Source organism: Anarhichas minor, unplaced genomic scaffold (genome assembly GCF_050575085.1).
Source record: "Anarhichas minor isolate MPS153535 unplaced genomic scaffold, ASM5057508v1 ptg000058l, whole genome shotgun sequence".
Taxonomy (NCBI): Eukaryota; Metazoa; Chordata; class Actinopteri; order Perciformes; family Anarhichadidae; genus Anarhichas; species Anarhichas minor.
The window spans coordinates 11526232-11543613 of NW_027466504.1; the positions used below are offsets into that span (position 1 = coordinate 11526232).

General features: G+C 39.1%; 1 protein-coding gene across 1 annotated transcript in view; it reads left to right on the forward strand.

Moving 5' to 3' along the window:
- Nucleotides 1-17382, forward strand: part of eys (eyes shut homolog) — a 136655-nt gene that overhangs the window by 106927 nt on the left and 12346 nt on the right. Inside the window, exons 41-43 of the mRNA XM_076076668.1 lie at nucleotides 3330-3438; nucleotides 8070-8293; nucleotides 16063-16235. Of these exons, the coding sequence (XP_075932783.1) occupies nucleotides 3330-3438; nucleotides 8070-8293; nucleotides 16063-16235 (506 nt within the window). The remainder of the gene's footprint in view (nucleotides 1-3329; nucleotides 3439-8069; nucleotides 8294-16062; nucleotides 16236-17382) is intronic.

The following is a 17382-nucleotide window of genomic DNA, read 5'->3' on the forward strand; positions in this document are numbered from 1 at the left end:
GGGAAGTGCCATATGTGCAACTGAGTGAAAAGAAGGTTCTTAATATTGAGCATTTTGTTTTTAAATCCACGCCCCGTTGACACTGTCCAAATCCTAGGCAGCGTACGTTTATCAATCAGACAGCAGCCAGTGTCGTATTGACAAGTAGTCCCATAAAATATTCATCGAAGAAGCAACCAGCAGGACTGCCTGCTCACTTGGAATTTCTTTTGTGAAGCCACAATGCCAAGGGGCTTGCTGTGTGCTGTCTAATTGTATTGCGAGAGATATAATGATGGAACACAGGCTACACAAATTAATTGAGGCTTGCCAGTCACAGCACAAATTATGCAGCAAATGCTGCAGTGCTGCGTGTGAGGAAGTCACCGAGCCAGAGCAGGCATTACAGTCAGTGTAGGTTTAGATTATTGTCCGATACAGGGCTTGTTGCACTTAAGGAAAAACCAACAAGCCGATCCCTCCTGACATCTTGTGCAGCAGACGCGGTGGTGTGATGATAATGCATGATTATTAAGCATATGGGGGTTTTCTTTCTCTCTCTTTCCCTTCATATCTGGTGTATAACTGTACTGCGTATTGTGCTAAGAAGAATATCAAACTAACAGGTGGTGGGGTACATCTTCCTTATATCTGTAATCTGAGTGTCCATTTACATTGTATCTGCTTCAAGGTAGAAAACACTACTTTATGGTAGTTGTAGATCTAATAGATTCTTGACTCCAGGTCACTAAATTGCCTGCAAATTATAAATTCACCACTAACGGGTTCCACGTTGTCATTTGCTTTTTGTAAGAATCTGGAATATGATTAGAATAATTTAGCCATTTAAAAAAAAAAAAATGCATCTTGCCAGTGAAAACTGTTGCAAGGGCACCAGCACAGTGCATGATGTTTTACTGCCATCTGTTGCCAATATTTTCAGATGTTTTATGCAATAGTAATATTTTAATGATGATCCTCCCTCATTGTTATTCTCTTCAGGGGACTGTGAAGGAGGCACGTTCAAATAGGATAGTAAAGACGCACACCTACCATCAGGTTTAACAAATACCTCTGTGCAAAGGTGCCGTGCTGAAAATATTTGCCAGGTCCCTTAATAACATTGCAGGTAATATTTCAGTGGTGATCCTCAGGAAAGTTGCAACAGTTGCAGTTGCTCTGAATTAGTCACACGCCAGACACAGTCTAAATGAGGATGTTAGAGATGACAAATCACTTCTGATTAGAGCATTAGCCAGATGAAGAAATGCATAAATGATGATTGAGTAAGTAAAAATGATCACAGCCATATTGTGGTTTTGTGTGTTTGCAGAAAATGAAATATTCATACGTCTTTGTTTGTTTACCTCAAGTTGGGAATTTGCTGTTGTTGGTGCTATGAGACCCGGCGCTGAATGGTGCACAGGGAGCCCAATGTGAAATTACATAGTGTTTCATCTCTGAGTTAGACAAACCCCAGCCTCTCTTTCTTCTGATTCACTCCTGTGTTTGTTTGTGAGATATAATCCATTGTGGTTTTGTGTTTGTATGTGTGTGTGTGTGGTGGTGGTGATGATGATGATGATGATGATTTTGGGCCGTGGGACATATTCTAGCTATCTAGCTACTATACCAAGTAGTCATAGTCATCTTTATAAATAGTCATCTTTGCCTTAGAGCAACACTAATGTAAATTAGCCCGGTGGAGCATTCAATTTGCTCACGAGAGCTCATCAAGTAACATCATCCAATTTGCTTAGTATGCATGCTCTCTGTGTCTCGTAGGGACAATCTTTGCAGCATTAGCAGGCCAAATAAAAAGCTACTGTAAGCACCAAAATATGCCTCAAATGCCGTCAGCAAGAGGGAGTTTTAGTAACAACGTTGTGATGTGTCCTGCCTCACTAACAGGCCATACACAAAGACATGGATTGGAATATTGGATCATTTCAGTTTTTTTCTTCAGCATCTTGTTATATTCTTGTCACGGTGAGGCAATGTAGTTTTCTGAAATGGCTCACTGAGAATGGGAGAATGACCTAAGAAACACAAAAGGCACCCCGAAGATGATGATAGGCGTGTTCTCTGGACGTTACTGTAGGTTGCATTCTATGTTGACAGTCTTAAATGTGCCTTAGTTCTTTTTGTGTGTGTGTTTGCGTGATTTCCATACAGTACCTGTACTTAGTCCTTCCTAAGTTGCATGCGTGTGATTGCCTCAGGAAGGCGTCCTGGAAGGCTGTTTCTAATTAGCAGGAAGGCGAGTGCCCTGATTGTTTCCATCTGGCCATTAAAGCAGACATTTGAGGGGTTTGTCTCATCAACAGTGGTACAATCAGGAAAAAAATGGATGAAAACATTTAACAGAATCAGATTTACCGGCAATACATGTTCACAGGCAAACAATAAGGAATCTATGGAACAAAAGTGCACCATGTAGATTATGATTGTGTTCATGCGCGTGGCAGAGAGTATACAATCCGTTGCACAGTGTACAGCCCTGTAAAGAGGCTGCTATTGTATAATGCGCGTATAAAGCCAATGATGAATTGGAAAGAGGCAATCGCTTGACTTTGCAAAAGCTGGAATATGACACAAGTGGACCAGCTACTTAACATTATGGCTGCAACATTAATGACTAGAGCAATTGTATATTTCCCCAGAGAGACACAGAGGGTCAAATGATAAAATTGTCCTCCTACTCATTAGGTTTATAATGTATATCTAGTTTATGCCCTCATTTTTATCATCAATTAATTCTGAATGACAAAATGAGCACTCTCACTCATGATAATGTTTTGCAGGCTGACTTCTTTCATTTGTATTAATATTATTGTATTTTTCATACATTTGAAATAGTAACGCATGTAGCAGAGCATGTAAATGTAAATGCAGCTGGCTCTGGCTGGTTATCCCAATCTATGATTTGTTTGTAGTGTATTTACAGGCATTATAATGTGAATTTCCTATCTGCTGAGGAACACAAAAACATAAAGAATTATCACCACAACACTGAGCAAAAACTTATTTCCGAACGTATTATTTAAATCCAGCTGTGGAAGCCATTCTCTGTTTTTGTTGTCTCTCCTGGGTTTTGGGCTGTGGCGTGGGATACAAACGCACCATTGCCTCCAACAGTATCCACCAGTGCATAAAGTTTCTCAGGCAACAGTGTGTAATGTATACGTAGTCATCCATTTTTATAGTATAGTCTCAATGGTCACATTAGCAGCTTCATTGCTGTGACTGTTCTGTCTGTTTCTCCATCAGAATGTTTTTCAGGCTTTGCTGAATTTATTGTATCACATATTACAAATCATGGATTCCCTCTGCTCTCTCTCTCTCAACAGATATAATATGTCTGTAGGCAAGCAAGGAGGGTCATGCATGATTGAAATAGCTGCAGATAATGGCACAGCTCAGCGTCTCGAGGAGTACGTGTCACGCCCCGTGTCAGAGGTCAGTCAAATCAACCCTTTGTCACAATCATTTTCTTACATTTGCATTTCAAACCCATAATCATGTGATTGGTATCGACCTTCCTTTTACACGTATACATGCATACACATGCATACACAGACATATTAACATATTAGTTAAAACAGTAATATAATTTGTCATGCGTGACTTCAGATTCCGTGAGTAGGGGGAATTACATCTGATATCATTTATTCAATTTATTATGTTTTCTTTATGCTTTTGCAGAATCAGGTGAGTTTGAGGTTAATAAACCCACTCCTGCAGTACATATCGTTCTTTTTTCAGTGTAAATGAAGTGGGCGTTCAGACAGAAAACAGCCCTCTCGGTTGGCGGTGTAGCTTCAGGTACTCGCAAAATATAAAAATACGGATGAAAATCACAAGAAAAGCTTGGATTCCAGCTTGAGTAATAGAGCTATGAGATCTAATCAAATGGATGCATTTTTTAAAATCTCATAGCAGCCTAAAACTGATTATTTAGCAGCTTTCCGAATCCAGCACATTAACTACATCCATTGCGGACCAACAAAAATATATTGGTAGCACCAAATATCTTGGTTTTTGATTAGACAGTTTCTGATTTTAATCCTATGTAGGACTCATGTCAGCAACATCAAGAGTAGATTAAGTGTATGTTATCAAAGCCAGTCCAGCACACAGTAACAGCAGTTGCTTTATGAATGAGTAACGGGAGCTCCCATTACAAACATGTCCACCTGTTATATTATCTGCCAAGATGATCCCACTTGGCAAATAATATCCTTAATGGCAGGCATGTAAGAAACAGCAATTTTTAATCTTTTTTTTTTACTCCGGCTCATTAATTTGATTAACAACACCTATAATTGTTATTAAATTAATATTTTTGTTTTTTCACTTTCAAAGATGCAGAGAGGGGCTCAACCTTCCCACAGGCTCCACATGCCTCCTCCTTCCTCAATGTGATTTATGGTCTTCTAATTTAAGAAGCCAAGATGTTTCTTTTTTTCCCCTTTTTTGTTTAATAACACATTCATTATTGCACAAGTATCTTTGCTACAATTAGATTCCACAGTTCACTTTTATAGAGACCAGTGTATTACCATTATTTACACTTATACTGAAAACATGGGTTTTTGATTTTAGTTTGCGTTCAACACTCGTCAAATGAGATTTTTACACAAATGATGATCACCAGTGCAGTGCCCATTGAAACACACATGCCTGTTTAGAAAGGAGCGCGTGCTTGGCCTGTGGTGTTGCTGCTTGCAGCTTTCTCAAGAACCGCTCATACAAACAACTTCACACTCAACACTGGGCTTCAAGTGGGTCCTCATCAAAACACTCACCATGACATAGTCGTGTCACACACACAAGTCTCAGCTAATCAGTCAGAAACACCAGTGAAACTACAGTCTTGTTTACTGGAAAACAACACCAGGGGAAGACTTAAGGCAAGGTAGGCAACATGGGCCTGGGGCCCCCAACTAAAAGGGCCCCAATCAGCTATTCAGCTATAAAGTTAATGTGATGTTTGGATATGAAGATAAGTATTGAATCATATCTATATTGTTATAGCTCCTTGTACACCAAAATAACTTATAAATGGCCCCTAAAAGTACTTTAAAAATACGAATAGGCAAAATAGTCGCTTGCTTTGACGTAACCACCACGGATATAAAGCACAGCATTTGTGGAGGCGGTGCTGTTATAAGTTAGGATGGCAAAATCGTGTAGAATTTCAGTTGCAATGGCAGAGTGGAGATGTTCCTGTAGGCTTTCTGCTTGTGCCCGTTGACTCAAGTGAAGTGAAGAAGGTTGTTACATTATCCAGCATTCATTTAGTGTTACCACGCTGTATCCAGGATCCAGCAGCAAAAGTGAAAGGCAATAAGCTGCTGAATGCCCGCTATGGATGACAGCTTAATAATATAGAATGTATGTATAGCTTTTCCAAATTGCACCAAATTTCGACAAAGCTCTCCATGGGGTCGCCATCAATACACCCAAGTATTGAAGTAGATTGGAGGAGCAATTCTCAGAAAGACAGACAGAGATTCCTTGCTTTATAGTTTATATATATATATAGTATTTGCTGACAGGCAGTCAGGCTTTGAGCTAATTTCTTTAAAATGATGTATAGTAGAAAAAGCAAAGCTACTAGCAGTTGTCGAGGGTCTAAGGATAGAGAGTGTCGTATGAAGTACAGCTTATGAACTTGACATTATGAACCCACAAAGATTCTTTCAATGTTTTAAAACCAACACTGCAGACATTGCCCGGCTGCAGGCCTTAGAGAGATCATGAAGTTAGCCATTGTCAGGTTCCAATCTAGACTGCTGAGGCTCATAAGGCAGTTTAGCAGATGTCAGTGCAGCACTACATGCAAATAAATTGCTATATATCTCTCTATATATAGAATGTCAAATTCTAAAAGTAATGATAGAAATGTTGGACTGTAAAGTCAGTGAACCAGGTCATAGCCAGTATTATCCTTGGCAATTTAGACTGGAAGCCAACGTACAGCTGATATAGAGTTTTAAAATATTTTCAAATTCTGTCATAATTCTCACAGATTGCCAGTGTAAGGGGATAAGTCCTGAAATAATATGAACATACTGATTATCTTGCTTTCAAAGTCTTACTGACACATTTTTAACTACGGTTGTGGTCATAAAACAAGCTTTTAGTGCTCAATTACAATCACTGAACAACAATTTTTGCCTGGTGATGATGTGTTTTTTAGCACGACCAAGTTACTCATGTAAACTGGCACCACCTGTATGTAAAAACACTTTTTAGAAATATGATAATAAAATGGAGGCCACATTCACTTGTCCTGCCTTCAAATAGGACACGGAAATCAGCATACGACACTTGTGAACGCAGTGCTGCGAGTCCACTTACAAAGTCATGAATATTACATCAGTGCGTCTTTCAAATGGACCCATAAATGTGGTAAACACACTTGAAGGCACCGTAAATGCGTTCCATATCAGTCCATCGTCACCAAGCAGCTCCAGTGGTTCATAGCTGTTGTATCGCATGAAATATAGTTTAGCTCATTGTAAAAGTAGTTATTTGAATCTTCTGCTTTGTTAAAGATAGTTTTAGGGCTCTTAACGTTGCCCTGACATTACATACACGTTCCCATGGACCCCTGTCGTCCGTGTCGTTTTTATAGGCTTTAAAATCTACCAAATATATGTCATTTAAATCCCAAATATTCTATATTGTAATCAATACAAAGTTGGATATCTTGAGCAGAGCTTTGAAAATGTACCTTGAAGACCCACACAAGTAAGATTTATTTTAAAGATGCATAGCCTCACATAACAACATAATCATGTCTGTATTATAATGAGCCTCTATATGAAATCCAGTACTCATATCTGCCATGACAAGATTTTATATAATACATATGATAATAATGGTATAAAAAAGCTTAAGCAGGGATGGTGAGCACAGTCAGTACTCACCCTCTGGAGTTGTTGGCAACTGTCAAAATAAGAAAAAAAGGTATTTTTGTATTGATTTGTTATTTCTGCTATTGGGGTGGAAAATGTTTGACATGTCAACAGGATTTTCAGATGTATCCACATTATTTTGGACATGACCCAGCTAAAGGTTGATACGTTTAAATCGTATGTAGGACTGAAGTGAGCCATGTGGACATGAAAGGTCTTTGTTTCTACTCAACACAATGTTAAAAGTGTTCAAATTATAGAGGTCGGGGCCCCTCTTGTATTCTCATTATTATAGAAATGAGTTTAATGATAAATTGCTAAATCTAAAGGAAAGCTATTTATTCTATATTCTTTCAAACGTTTCATACATGAAACAGAAGATCACTTTTACTCAGGGGAGTTTTATTTTTGAAATCCACTGTCAGCATGTTACATAATTTGCAGGAATGTGTAATGAAGCTGTGATAAATGTTGATTTGTCTTTCATAAATGAATCATTATGCATGGCGTGAGTAGGAAAGTGTTATGTAAACCTTCTAAATAGAAAGAAGTACTCAATATTCATTATATCATTATACTCAGCATCCAGAGGTCACCGCTACAAGTGAATTATATGTTTTAGTGCTAATATGAGAATGTCTTGTGTTACATTTTTTGTGCAGCTTTGCTTTGGTTGCAGACACAATTATGACTTACTTGTTAAATTGACCGTTATGGTACAATAAGCTGCAAGTTCACAGAATGTATCTGCATTAATTCTACCCAATTACATAGCACATCAAAGGACGCTTGCAGCAATTTCTACATATTTTACCTCCCTCTTTCATTGTATCAGGATGTGTATTACCATATGATGTCAGCAGGACTAAAAATATATATATATATATATATATTAAAATTTAGGTTTCTTGTCTCGGTCATGCTAAAACTGCTTTAAGCTGGAGAGTAACAGAAACTGATGGTGTTCATCTTTCTTGTTGATCTTAATATATCGTAAGGTCCTGTTAATGTAATAATAATGTTAATATATTCGCACACACTGATATTTAGAACCAGTTTTTAGCTGCGCAGCTCGTCCTTGAATGGAGACATATTTTGTATGATTTAGTGAGATCTACTAAATGATAACACTGATCACTGGCTTTCCACCATTTTTTTTTGCAGGGAACCTTTGGACCCATATTTCTTGGGGATGTTTCATCCCAGTGGGAGATGCATGACGGGAGTGCAAAGGGAGCGAGGAGATTCATTGGATGTATCAGGGAACTTCAGGTCAACTCAAAAGAGATTTACCTGGTGGGTGAGGCAGTGAGAGGGCGAAACATCAAGGACTGTGACCCGCCTGTATGCCAACACCTTCCCTGTCGTAACGGAGGAACTTGTGTCAGGTACGAAGTCACCTTTTACACTAATGAATAATTACTAAACTACCTTTGAACTTAAGAATATAAAATACACTTTCTCGAATTCATTTTCATTCTGTAATAATAATGCATAACATGCAAGAAATTACTCCAGAAATTAGATGAACTGCAACTGATTTTTAAAAAAGTGTCACGTCCTATCATGTGCCAAACAAAATAAAGGAGTGTTCACTGGATATGTGTGTGCTATAAACAAATAAGGTCATGAAAAAAATGTAGTATGATTGACAATCATTACAGCTCCATGTTAGACCTGCTGTTTCCTCATGAACATGTGATTTAGACTGTCAGAGCGGACAGAGCGTTTCCATTGTAGGAATATATATATATATTCCAGTTTAAATTGTTTTCCCCAATCACTACAAACATGAATGGAGCTATGGCTGTGCCACAGGAGCTCTGAGCCAACACCAACCCAGTCAGCCAGCTTGTAAAATGACAGTTTTGGCAACAGCACCTCTTCTCAGCACCAACCATTTCTAAATGCAGAACTGTTCAGTTGTCAATCGTATCTTATCTACATTGGACTAGTTTTAATGTAGGCCTACTCGAGGCTTAGTGGCACTGTAAAGTATTGTACAAGGACTCAGCAGAAAATCTATGAATTGTTTTTTAATTTCAACAAATGGTGGAATTGTAATACAGATAGTGAACCATCTTGCTAAAATAGCCCTTCAGCAGTGTCTTATCTGAAACATGGATAACATGACTTGAATGTGAAAGCTACTGGATAGCCAGAAATTTCCCTCAGAAGTTAATGGCCAGCAAAAACAAAGCTAAAACGAACATTTTGCGTTCCTTTATAAAGTGGATACTACACATTCTCAATACCAACTTAAAAGAGGATTACAGCTATTATTTCTGCTCTTTGGCCCTTAAGCGGCGAACAATCAAGTTTTGCTCAGTAATATTATTTTAGACAATTTGATGGCATGCTTTTTTATTGTTTTCATTTCACATAGTTTCTCTACATTGGAAGTTAAATGTAGTTATGTGTTCCATTTACTTCCAAAAAATAGATGGGTAATACTCTCCTCCAATCAGGAACATGCATTTATCCACTGAAGTTTTGCAAAAGCTTAGCCGGCCAATAAGGATGTGCCTACACAAATACGTGCGGACCCCACAGTACACAAGGTAGAACACAATGCTGTCGGCTATTCTACACCCTATTGAGCGAGTGGCGTTGGAGCAACAGGGCCCTTTTGGTAGAGTACTCCATCGGTGCTTATAGAACAAGGGTTACATTATCGTAACTTTTGTTTTAACTCACACAGGCCCTCTACTGGACTCTATGGGTACTATGGGTGGAGTCTGATAAATGCACACCATGCCGCAACATAACATCGACCCAAGCACACTGATCCACGGAGCCTTTGTGAGTTTGAACAATGACTTTTGTTCTTACATCACATTAATTTTACACAGAAATAATATGTTCTAATGCCGGGGCAGTTACTTAAATCCCTAGATGGTCAACTAAAAGAAGAGTTTGACAAATTCCTTGAGTTGCGTTACATGAAAGGAGAAACCTACTCATGTCCTGTTCCTTCCCACTTCTTTCTATAAATCTAGAGTATTTTCATTGCCCAATAAAGGCAATCCATGGGCCAAATATGTGAGGATCCGCTCTCCCTTCATCTTTATCTAGTACAGCTCATCACACCCCACTTACCAGCAATTTTGACCGTCTTTCTAAGTGTGCATTAACTACATACGATGCTCTTTCACCTGCGAGCTAATCCAGAAAATAGCTGCTATGAATGTCTTCTTCGTTGTGCTATGACACTGTCAATTAACAACTGCTTTTATTAAACAGGAAATGAAAAGGGGCACCGAGAATATTGGAATAGGAATGGCTCTCAGCATACCAATTAAGAGTCGTGGCATTGTGGTCACATTGGCTTGTCATGTGCGAAAGAGTGCACCTTGCAATTATCTGTGTGATGAATACGTGTTAATGCAGTATCCTCTTGAACTACACAGCATGCCGGGGTCATCAGGAGTGCATAGAGCTCTCTTCATTCAGTTAGTTGCCCTGGATTGCACTGTCGCAACATAATGGGATGAAAAAGGATTTTGATTGTGGGTTCAGTTGGGGTGATATTGCCGCTGTCCCCTTTTCACGTGGTATTCTGTTCATTTAGGCATGTAGATATATTAATATTAAACCTAAGAGGATAATTGGCTCGTGGTTGGCTGGATGAAACATAAATATTAGGTATTTAAGTGACATCAATGGGAAAAGCTGGGCTATCAGCACCCACTGTAAGGACTATGGCCTTCTTGTTCTTCAGTGCCAGCTCTGTAATGCCGGAATTTATAAACCCCAGCTGCAGGTTGTTGAGACCATGTCATTAGACTGACTGCCTACACAGCAGATGGAAATATTAAAGCGGAAATGGTTTCCAAGAGACACACATCCATGCTGTAAGTACCTTGCAGTCGCTCTGTAACAAATAAGAACTCTGGGAATAAGAAAAGAATATTTCATCAGAGGGAAATGAACAGCTGTATTTATACAGCCAGACAGTTAGTTATGAAATCCAGCATGTTATCTCCCAATTAGACAATTAGAGAAAAATATATACAACTGCACAATCCCTGTATAATCTGCATACCGATGCACAGATGTACCAGATGTCATAGTGGGTGTGGCGTGAAGAGACTTAAGCATGTATTATGCTTGATGTATCTGTGAGGGTTGCAGGTGTAGGGGCAGGTGGCCATACCCTGCAGGGTGTCTGTGTTTATGGCATGGGGACTAGGAATTTGGACCATCTATATTGCACCCAGCAATGTTCAGTTTCTTGTTCTCGCTCTTTAGCTGCTAAATGCCCGGCTATGTTCACAGTCTGTCTTTTTCTATGTCTGTTTTTTGGTGTTGAGCAGTTCATGCGAGTGGTGAGAGTGAGCCAAAAGAGTACATTTGTGGGGCAACCAAAAGGGATTAGCTGAAAGACACTGAAATGCTGAGGGTACTGCAGAGCTGGGTAATACTTTTATGTTGATTCATCACTAATATTGACACCTTTCACACACACTTGGTCTTGATTCATTGTTAATGTAAAAGATATTATAGCTGCTTTAAAGGTTTGATCAGAATGTGAGCTAACGTGATATCCTCATTGAAGTGAAACGGATTGTATAAATAGATCCACATTTACTGAGGAGAGAATGGACATATGCTCTCACGCTGACGCCGAGCAGAAATCATGTAGTCAGTGCTACTTCTGCTAGTTGGCTGCGGTAGAGATGGTGCCTTGCTCATTCTGTGATGGGCCAGCTTTGGCGGCACACAAACCTCCACAGTGAATTGTCCCAGTGCTCCATTCCACTGCCTGCAAGCGTTCTTCACAAAGCAAGTAAAACCAATTTTACCTTAATCAGAGCTCCAGCTGGTTACAAAGTGCCTATAAAATAACTCAAGGTCCAAGAAACAATTATTTTAATTCACCATGAGAAACAAACATAGCTATCACCCCATGTGCGTTTGCGGTCCCTAAAGTACATTTCCAGAGAAAAGTTGCTCATTACAGGGTTTATTCTATTGTGTCATTGAATTTTGGAGGACAAGTGCTTTCAAAACTAACTGTGTGATGGTGTTTTTTTGCCCAAATTGGCCATTATTTTTATACATAGACATTTTCTTGTTTAAAAATGAGTTGTTGTGTAACCTTGACATACTTAGAAGTAGCTGATAATAATTGTAAGTATCAAAAGGACTTGGGGGCAAATCTCACGTGACCACAGGAAGAGGAAATGCTTCTGCTTTTGATTCTAATAAAGTACAACTAGCTACAGTAGAACAGAAGGAGGATAGGACAATGAATTTCTGTTTTCAAATATGTTATTCTGGTGTTTTAGGAAAGTTTCAAAGTCCATAAACCTGCTGCACTGCCTCATAAGGACAGTACCACAGGTGACACAAAAAAAAGTTTTTTTTGACCAAGGTAAAACCCAAACTTTTACTTATTATGCAAGTGTCTACGATGGTATTTCTAGGTCATCAGTAGACATACAGAACATCTATCTGCAAAAAAACGAATCTCTTTACTGCAATATAAGTAACAGAATTAGACATAAAGCAAAAATTATTATTCTGTGTCTTATCAGTGTGTGTTTGTTTGTGCGTGCGTGCGAGCGTGCGTGCGAGCGTACGAGCGTACAGGCACACGTTCATTAAGCCATCATCTGCAGATGGTTTTTGTGGAACATATTGTGAGGAAGGAATTTGTTCTCTACAGTAATGAGACGAAAACGTCATGTTATTTTATTCATCCAGCAAAAGCCAGTCTTCGATGTTCTCACCATTTTTAATAGCTGTATTTCATTTCCTTTCAGTCTTGTTTTTTGTCTCGCACCTCGTCGTCATGTCAGGGATAGTTTGAGCTGGTTATTTTTTTTTTGGTTTCCTTCCACCTTTTAAACCCTATTTCAGTTTTGGTTCCAACAGTAATACAGCTCAGCATCTTGCATAGTTTTTGTTTTTACAATTGCTACGTCTGTTTCATAGGAGGAGGTAGAACATTTGGCCCGTTGACAGCTTGCTGGTGAGTTAGTGAGACAGAAGACCAGCGATAGTGCTACATAACAGCATGCAGTCTGAGGAGAGGACAGGTTTTGTGTTGGCGGAGAAAATATTTCAGATTTCAGAAATTGACAGCTGACTCTTACTCAAGTCTGAAGCAAATAAATATCATCTCGTATGAATTCATCCGCCTGAACCCGTGTCAGCGAAGAAATGTTAAATCATTGGAACACAATTTTATTTCCGAGACATGGGGGCAGTGCAGTTTATTAAAGGTGTTTTGTAGGGTAAGGTTTTTTCCTTTTTTGCGAGTTTAGAAAAGTGAAATAAACGCCTTGAATAAATACACTGGCACATTTGAAAAGTGTAGAGTTTAAACATGCGAGTATACTTTAAAAGTGTTTCAGAAAAGCACAGCTTTCTGCAGAGTGCAGTGTGTTCCATGTTGGACCTTAGAAAATACTATCTGATCCCTTGAGAAATGTTCCCTCGTGCTTCATGCCTCCTTTCTAAGGATTTTATTTCAAGTATCAAAGTATGCTTTTCTGTGGCAGTATGTTTCAAGAGACTCTGTGACGGAGGCTCACCCTTCTTCACCGACAGGCAAATGTTTGCAAGGGTGCATGGAAGAGGTCATGAAAATATCGAACAGCCGTCTGCTAAAACAGGAGCCTGAGTGCGTCGGGTGAATGCCATGTGTAAATTCCACTTCATCCCTCTGCTCATATTGAAATTCAGACGACAAATAATTGAGTGAGGAACCAGTCTTCTTTCAGATGATTTCCCCTCCCACCCACCAAGAATGACAGTGTCTCTAGCGTAACGGTGTCCAATTGGCTGTTTACAATACTGGAAAGCAGCAAGCGTTTCAGTACCAAAGCAGTTCTTCTCTATAAATAATATCTGCAAAACACAGAGGTATTTTTCATTTTAACAAAGGATGAAGTGGGCTAAACGCTTTCAACCCGAGAACTGAAGACTGCCATGGCAGCAGAGCCTCATCAGGGTCTTACTGTAGAAGTGTATTTGCATACCAACAAGCACTTGAAAAGAAGTGTGCTGTAAATAACTAACAAGGGATAATGCATATGGCCGCACATCATATTGTTCTTGCTGACAGGGATATCATAAGCTAACTGGTCAATTATTCATCATTTTGTCTGGTAACCATTAGATTAAAAATGTAGTCTTCCTAAATATTTTATCCAGCCGGTGTGCTGCAGCGGTGCAGTCTTTGAATGGCGTGAGATATGACGAGCACCAACGTCATGCATTCGGGATTAACATATTCAAATTAGTCTGCAAACATTACAACGATTACATCATCAAAGTAATTGCCTCAGCTAAATTAAAATAACCTTTTGTCACCACACACATTGCGTTATTTGATTAGGCCAATCAAAACTCAAGTGTTCCTTTGCCTCTGTTTACACTTTACCTTTTTCGATCCAGGAATATCTGCTGCCTGTTTTTAAGTGCTTGTATACAAGTCAGCTGACAATTCATCTTTAATGGTTTATCGTGCCTGATATTACCATATATGTGGGTTTTTCTTTTTTTATTTGTTTTAAGATTAAATCTGTTCTGTGACTACTTAAAGATATTTATCTCTTGCAAACACAAACACATGGCAGGCAGAACTTGCTCAACTGATTCTTATCTGTCCTGTGGATTGTATACTGCTTTCAATTTTATTTCTTATCTTTTATTATCTTTTTTTCTAATAAGAATATCCTCAACTAAGCCCCAAAAGCTGTTGGTAGAAATTAGTCCACATTGAAGCATGTTTAAAAATTGACCACAGAGAGCATGAATATCTTGCCTTTGAAATGTGGCAGTTCATTCCAAATGTGTGAACATGATCTAAAGTATAAATATAACATAACATCAGCAGAATATGCTTGTGAGATTATGTACCTATAGTAGCTTCATTGTAAAGTCTTTCATGTTTACATTTTTATCATGTAAGAAATTACCCGTGAAAAAGTTTTCTACAACTAGAAGAAACAATTTACTTTGTGAATCCATGCATCTTATTCTGTGCAGACCGGAGTATTGGAGCCCTGGATAAATTGCAGTTTCAGAGCGGACAGACAATTACGCATACATACATTCACACCTACCAGCAATTTACATATCCTGCATGTTTGACTGGGGTAGGAAACTGGAGGATCTGGAGGCACGCAACCCACGCAATATTTGTGTCGACAACATTTAAAAACAAACACTGACTGACAATGCAGGGGACACATGAGCTGCACTCAAAGCATTGAAACATTGCGACTGCTCCAGAAGGTGCTCCATTATATATCTAATTCTTCCTCTTGCATGTTGTCAAAGATTATACAAATGACAACGCCTGTTCAGTTCAGTTCAACGCATCTGTGATTGTTATTTTTGAAACAATTGGCAGCGACAGTGTGTAGCGGTGTATTGTGCCTTAAAATGTCTCGGAATTGACATTAGCAGCCTTTTAATAAGCATACACTCGATTTTTATACTGCAATATATGACGTCCTTTTTTACTTCAATACAGTCATATCCAACAATGCTCAACTCCAGTGACAAAATGTAAATATTTCATTTGAAGAAGCCAGTTTCTCAATGAGCAAAATGCATCCTGCAGTGCTGCTGCTCAAAACGCATTATTAATTTAGAGACTTGAAACTCCACCAATGCTTCCTCTATCTGATATTTCAAAGTTGTGCACATCTTAGTGGATTTTAGTAAGACCCTGTCTGGATATTACTTTGCATGCTGGATCACCTTCCTCTTCTTGCCTAGAGAGGAAGCGCGCGCATATAAATCGAGGAACGAAGACATACAAAATCTTGTACAAGTTCTGGTTATGTGTTTTCTGACAGGCTACTAATCATCTGCTTTCTGCTGTTATTTTTCAGGGTGCGTGTGTTTACCTTTACCAAAAGATATGTTGCCTCTGCAGTAGCTACCACCATCCACACGTTCACTCAAACGCTTGTGTTTTCAGCAGATCTCATATATTACATGTATTCCATCAGGCTGGACACATTTACTCTCAGCGTCTTTTCAGATCTTTTATGCAGCACAGTGTGTTTCATCATTATCTCCCTGTTTTGTTGGCCTCTGCGTGAGCTTGTAAAGCATCTGGAACGTGTTGCAATGTCATGGTCCATTTTCACCTCTGGCCTAATGATTTCTCCCTCTATGTCTACTCGTTTAGTGATGCTGAGGACTGGTTCTGTGAGTGCCCCCCGCTTTACACCGGCCGGCTGTGCCAGTTCAATGCTTGTGAGCGCAACCCCTGCGGTCATGGAGCCACATGCATCCCAAAGTCTCCATTGGAGGCCGTATGTCTCTGCCCCTACGGAAGACAAGGTCTACTGTGTGAGGAACGTAAGTGTTACAGAGAACAACCCGGCGCAGATAGAGGAGTCGCGTAGATTTAGCAACTTTATTAAGACGCTGATCTGAAAACAGTTGGTGAATGAGAAGCCCTGAGCAGTTGGTAAAATGAGAGTCTCTTGTTAAGTAAAGGGATTAATGAAACAAAATGACGCTGCAAAGGCAGAAACGTCTTCCTCCTGCAAAGTCAGATAATCAAGGCAAAACTCACGGCCGCTTTACTGAATATTCCAAAAGACGTTTTAGTTCATAAGATCTTATTTCCCAACAATTTCAGCAGTGTCGCTCAAAGCAACTTTTCTAATGAACTTTTCTGTGAAGATGTCAGGATTCTGCTGTATAGCAAGACATTGATCTCACATTACCAGCACGTTAGCTTGCTGTATGTGGTTATTATTGTTATTTTCCATTTCCTCATACTGTAGCTTATAACACAATATGCTAGTAACAATAACTTCCTATTCATATCACACAACTCCCCAGCAATATAAATGTGATTTGACTGGCTAACCAATACTAATGACAATTTCTGAACTGGTAACATTATGACTCTAGTTCAGATCACTTTACGACAGTCTTGCAATTATCTCACAATGAAATTCATGAAATTCTGTTCACTGACTTTTCCTCCAGCACCATTAACAGGTCAAAAGGTTTTGTCCGATACTTTGGTTAATCATCAAATACTTGCTACACAGACATTCCCATTTGTATTTACTGCTAATTAAAAAATGTTAGCATCATTACATGCTAAACTAAAATGATAACAATGGTACACATGAGCATGCCATGTTAGCATTGTCATTGTAACTATGCTAGCATGCTGACATTTTGCACAGAGCTGCCGGCATGACTGTAGACTCTTGTTTATTGTTTATTGTGTACTCAAACTTGTTAAATAAGGCAGTCGCATAAAGCTTAAAGTTCAGGATGACCAAGCAGTCATGGAAAATGGGAATTTCTGTTTTAAAGGCATTCAAGAGCGGTTTTAAGTCTCTATTCTATGACTGCAAACAGTACGACCATAAGAGAGAGAAGCTTCACAGGTTGTGGTTCAAAGAAATAAAGGGTTTTGCTTGATTAAATTGGCTGTAGGAGCAGCACGGTGCTCGGCATATACGTAGTTTGCCACAGACTC